Source organism: Ursus arctos, unplaced genomic scaffold (genome assembly GCF_023065955.2).
Source record: "Ursus arctos isolate Adak ecotype North America unplaced genomic scaffold, UrsArc2.0 scaffold_25, whole genome shotgun sequence".
Classification (NCBI taxonomy): Eukaryota; Metazoa; Chordata; class Mammalia; order Carnivora; family Ursidae; genus Ursus; species Ursus arctos.
The window spans coordinates 2158604-2162742 of record NW_026622930.1 but is presented as its reverse complement, the minus strand read 5'-3'; the positions used below and the strand labels follow the sequence as shown (position 1 = coordinate 2162742).

The following is a 4139-nucleotide window of genomic DNA, read 5'->3' as shown; positions in this document are numbered from 1 at the left end:
GATCAGGTCTCTCACTGTGTCCAAAAAACCTGAGCTTTCATTCTGCAGCTCCGTTCTGGCTCCAAAACACAAGACTCGCAGCCGCCGGTGAGAGACAGTGCTTTATTGTGCACATTACAGGGCGTCGGCGGCGTCGGGCGCAGCGCAGAGGCCGTCCTGCGGGGGCGCGCCCGTCGCACCGCCACACTGTGTACAATCGGTGCTTGGAGAGGACTGGCTACAGCAGCGGGTCTGCACACGTGTTTACACATAAATTATACACGGGACTCATACATGGAAAATAAAGCCTAAGGGCCTGGATTTTAATGAGAAAAAAACATTTCCAACATTCTGGTAGCTTCGAATGGTCTAGTCAAAAAATACTTTTGGTATAGAAAAGTCTGTACGTACAGTTCAAACTTGAGTCTGGACCGGGCAAAGGTTATTGCGTCATGGCTGCCCCCCCCATCTGCCCCACCCCGGCCTGTGGGCCGCACACCTGAGCAGCAAGAGGCTGCAGGGAAGGCAGTGCTGTGAACAAAGGAGGGGACAGTGCTGTCCAGAGGCTCCTGACTGCTTGTCACTTGGTGTTAAGGGCCCTGGCCCCTGAGCTGTGCCAAAGTCCAGCCCAGGACCATCAGCCTGTATGTAGGTGACCTACACCCAGGCCCGGGACACACGCACCAAGCACTAGCACTGACAGAAGTTTCCATACGGGGGCTCCTTCAGTAGAGGAAGGAAGAGGTGTGTGGTGAGGGCGGGAAGGGCGGTGGGGGGCTCGGACTTCCAGTGACAGGAGGGCGGGCTCGAGCAGGGGGCACACCTCACTACGGTTGCAAGTTTTCAGTGTTGGGGTGGGGGTGCATCGAGAATGAGGGACGGCCTTGGGGCCAAGTCAGTGAGAGGATTCGTCTTCACTGGCCACCAACCAGGGATAAATTATGGGGCTTCTTATTGGCAACAGGGACAGTTGTTTAGAAAGCTGGATATTTATTTGGATTTACAGTAATTGGCAAAATTCAGTCTTCTTGGAGGCAAAAGTACCTCTCCCAGTTATGGGCAAACTGAAGAAAGGGCCTCACCTAGAAACTGCAGGAATTTCACATTGTGGATGCTGTCCGCTAAAGTGAGCACCATTATAGACTGCGTCTAACTTCAGCTTTCCTGGAGAAACAGCAGGGCCGTCTCTCCCGCGGCTCCTCAGCCGGCAAGCCCGCGCAGTGCTCCGAAGGGACGTTCAGGCCAGCGTTCGCTGTCGGGGTTTGATCCGTGGGTACAACTGCAAACCAACAGAAACAGTCAGGACAAGGCCACGGCACGCTGCGCAGAAAGGGGGCACCCAGAGGGCCGTACGGCCGGCTGCTCTTCCAGGCCGACACTCGGTGGCCACCCACCCTCTGAGATCCCGACTCCCTCTACAAGTTGCACCCCTGGCCACAGGACAGCCTCTCCTAGCACTTGGCACCCCCTTGAACCCGTGCCTGGGGCTGTAAGGCCCACTCCCTCCCCCGCTCCCTGGCCCAGGCCAGCAGCTCCGGCATCTCTGGTTCTAGGCTGCACCCGCCAGCGGCCAGGCGTGCGGGAGGAGCGCGGAGGCACCGGCTCAGTCACAGGGCGGAGGGCAGTTCGAACCGCGCTCCCCACCACAGATGTGTCGGGACTGCAGAGAGTCGTGATGGGGAGCCGGGCTGCTGCTCGGGGCTCCAGGGCGGGCACCCCCGCGGCTCCCATGGTGTAAGTGGGGGGCCTGCCGGAGCCTCCTGCCGCCTCTGCAAACTCGCCTACCTCCAGAGATGGCGCTGCGCCCCGGGCGGGCAGAGGGGGAGACGGGGACAGGACCGCCGGACGGACAAGGCTGACCCAGAGCAGCGAGCTCGCGGTGCTTACCCCCAGCAGGTTCTTGGGCACGTAGCCCTCCCGGTCCCCGAGGCGAGCCCACCACCACTCGGTCTCGCTCTCATCCTTCCGCCGCAGGATGGTGAGGGCATCGCCCTCGTGGAAGGACAGCTCATCGCTGTTCTGGGCCTCGTAGCCCCACAGAGCATACACGACTCCTTTGTTCATCACGCCCAGCTTCTCCTGCACCCCTGGGATGAGACGGCAAGCGAGCGGTCAGGGGGGCGCAGGGGCCCTGTCCCCACCCTTTCTCTGCCCGGCACAAGTCCCGCTACTGGCCAACCTTCCAACTCCCACCTGGAACAATTTCCAAAAGTCAACTAGGAAGCCGCCTGACTGCTCCTGGGTGTGGGGAGCTCCCCACCACCTCACCACGGCCATCAAGCCGGCTCCTGCCTGGAGTGACTGCGGGGACCCCGAGATGAGCTGGGGGCCAATGGCCCGGCTACTTCCCGCCACACTCCTGGCACAGCTGTCACTGTGACTGTGGCCTCGGGGAGCTTGGGGCCCGCTTCGGTTTGTCTCGGCATCCCCAGGGTCAAGTGCAGGGCCGGGCCTGTAGGTTCTCAAGTTAGGTGTGGAGCAGGCGACCCACAGCTGTTGAACCCCTGGAGCAGAGGTGCTGCTCAGCTCTCCAAGTCTGACCCCCGCTCAAGTGGCTTAATGACACCAGAATGAGCCTCACTCCATGGACGGTCACCACAGGACAGGGATGGGGGTTCCCACCCTGGAGCATCCTCAGCTGTGCTCCAAGCCCTGCTGTGCCCCAGAAACGGACAGACGGCTGTTGCCCAGCCCCCCAACCTCCCCCACCGGGGGGGGGGGGGCATCGACACAAAGACAAGTGCTGTTTGTTTTTAGCAATTTGGCAAGAATCTTTCTGACATGGATTTTCAAACATGTTTTTAGGAATGAGCCTAAGAGAGTGGGTGACTTCCGTTCTAACGAGACGGGGGCTGCTCCCCAGGCGGAAGCAGGCTTCTCCCCGCGCACACCAGCGCCGCACCCAGGGGAGGCACCTGCGGCTCAGGCCACCCGCACCCCCACGTACCATACAGGAACTGGGAACACTGGATGTAGCCCTCCTCCATCTCTTCGCACTTGTCCGCGGCAGTTTCAATGTCGCTGATGGTGGAGGCAAAAATGGCGGCGCCGCTCTCCACCAGCTGTTTGCAGAGGTGGACGCTGTTGCAAGAGGCAGCGCAGTGCAGCGGCGTCCTGGAACGGAGAGCGGGTGAGGGCACCGCGGGCACTGGCCAAGCCGGCCAGGGACCTCCAGGGCCACACCGGGTCGAGCCCCACGGGCTCATGGCCTGGTTTCTCGTCCCCTGGTGTCTCAGTGCAGGCGCACTGCCGAGCGGGCCTGCCAAGCGGGCCTGCCAAGCTGCCCCCAGCGAGCCGCATGATGGCAGGACCGCTCGGCACGGGCGCAGTGCCCTCACAGGGCGGTGGAAGGCGGTCAGTGTATTTGGCCACAATGTAAAAGACCCAAATGTTCAAACCCCACAGACAGGTGCCTGAAGTTTCCACCAAAATCTACAAGAGACCGGGGGGGCCTGCCCAGCGGAAGGAGGGCCCCGCAAGCAGCAACACCAATGTCCAACTGAACGGGACTCTAAGCTTCCTTTCCACACAGGTCATCCGACCCTTTAAAACCAGACGAAGGGTAATGATCTGCCAGATGTGCAGCCTACACTGTTAATCCGGTACCGCAAATCACGATGAGAGCTGTGCTTTTCACAAGAGAACCCAGAGAGCGGGAGCGGGCGGCCGGGCGAGGCGGCCTCGGGCAAGGTGCTGCACAAGCCCACCCTCTCCTGCCCCTGTGCCTCCCCCGTGTCCTGACGGCGTGGGGCCGCCTCCTACCGTAGACCGAGTGCCCCAGGGACCCTTACCAGCCGTCGCTGTCAGCGGCATTCACATTGACCCCGAAGTCCAGCAGGAACTTCACGATGTGGTGGTGGCCGGCACAGACGGCGTTGTGCAAGGGGGTGATCCCTTCGTCGTTGGGCTTGCTAGGGTCTTCCACCTAAGGACACAAGGCGCTTATGAGCCCCGCCTCCCAGCACACGGGGCAGCCCCTGCCTGTGGCTGCGGCTCAGCTCACCTCATAGATAATCCTTTGCACCAGGTCGAACTCCCCTTCCAGAGAAGCATCTAGGAGCAGCGCCAGCGGATTGAACCGGACTCTCAGCCCGTGCCCCGTCCGCTCCGAGTTCGGTTTCTTCAGGTTGGTCCGTTTGCTCTGCCGGGAAGGAAGCACA

The 4139-nt window shown here is 61.2% G+C and overlaps 1 protein-coding gene across 8 annotated transcripts in view; it reads right to left on the bottom strand.

Moving 5' to 3' along the window:
* Positions 1–88: 88 nt before the first annotated feature.
* Positions 89–4139, bottom strand: part of PPP1R13B (protein phosphatase 1 regulatory subunit 13B) — an 85781-nt gene continuing 81730 nt past the window's right edge. For all 8 annotated transcript variants that reach the window (XM_048219907.2, XM_048219908.2, XM_057318390.1 and 5 more), the window contains 5 exons: positions 3983–4120; positions 3771–3904; positions 2927–3093; positions 1867–2066; positions 89–1258 (listed from right to left, as the gene is read on the bottom strand). In XM_048219907.2, the coding sequence (XP_048075864.1) occupies positions 1217–1258; positions 1867–2066; positions 2927–3093; positions 3771–3904; positions 3983–4120 (681 nt within the window). In that variant the 3' untranslated portion in view covers positions 89–1216. The remainder of the gene's footprint in view (positions 1259–1866; positions 2067–2926; positions 3094–3770; positions 3905–3982; positions 4121–4139) is intronic.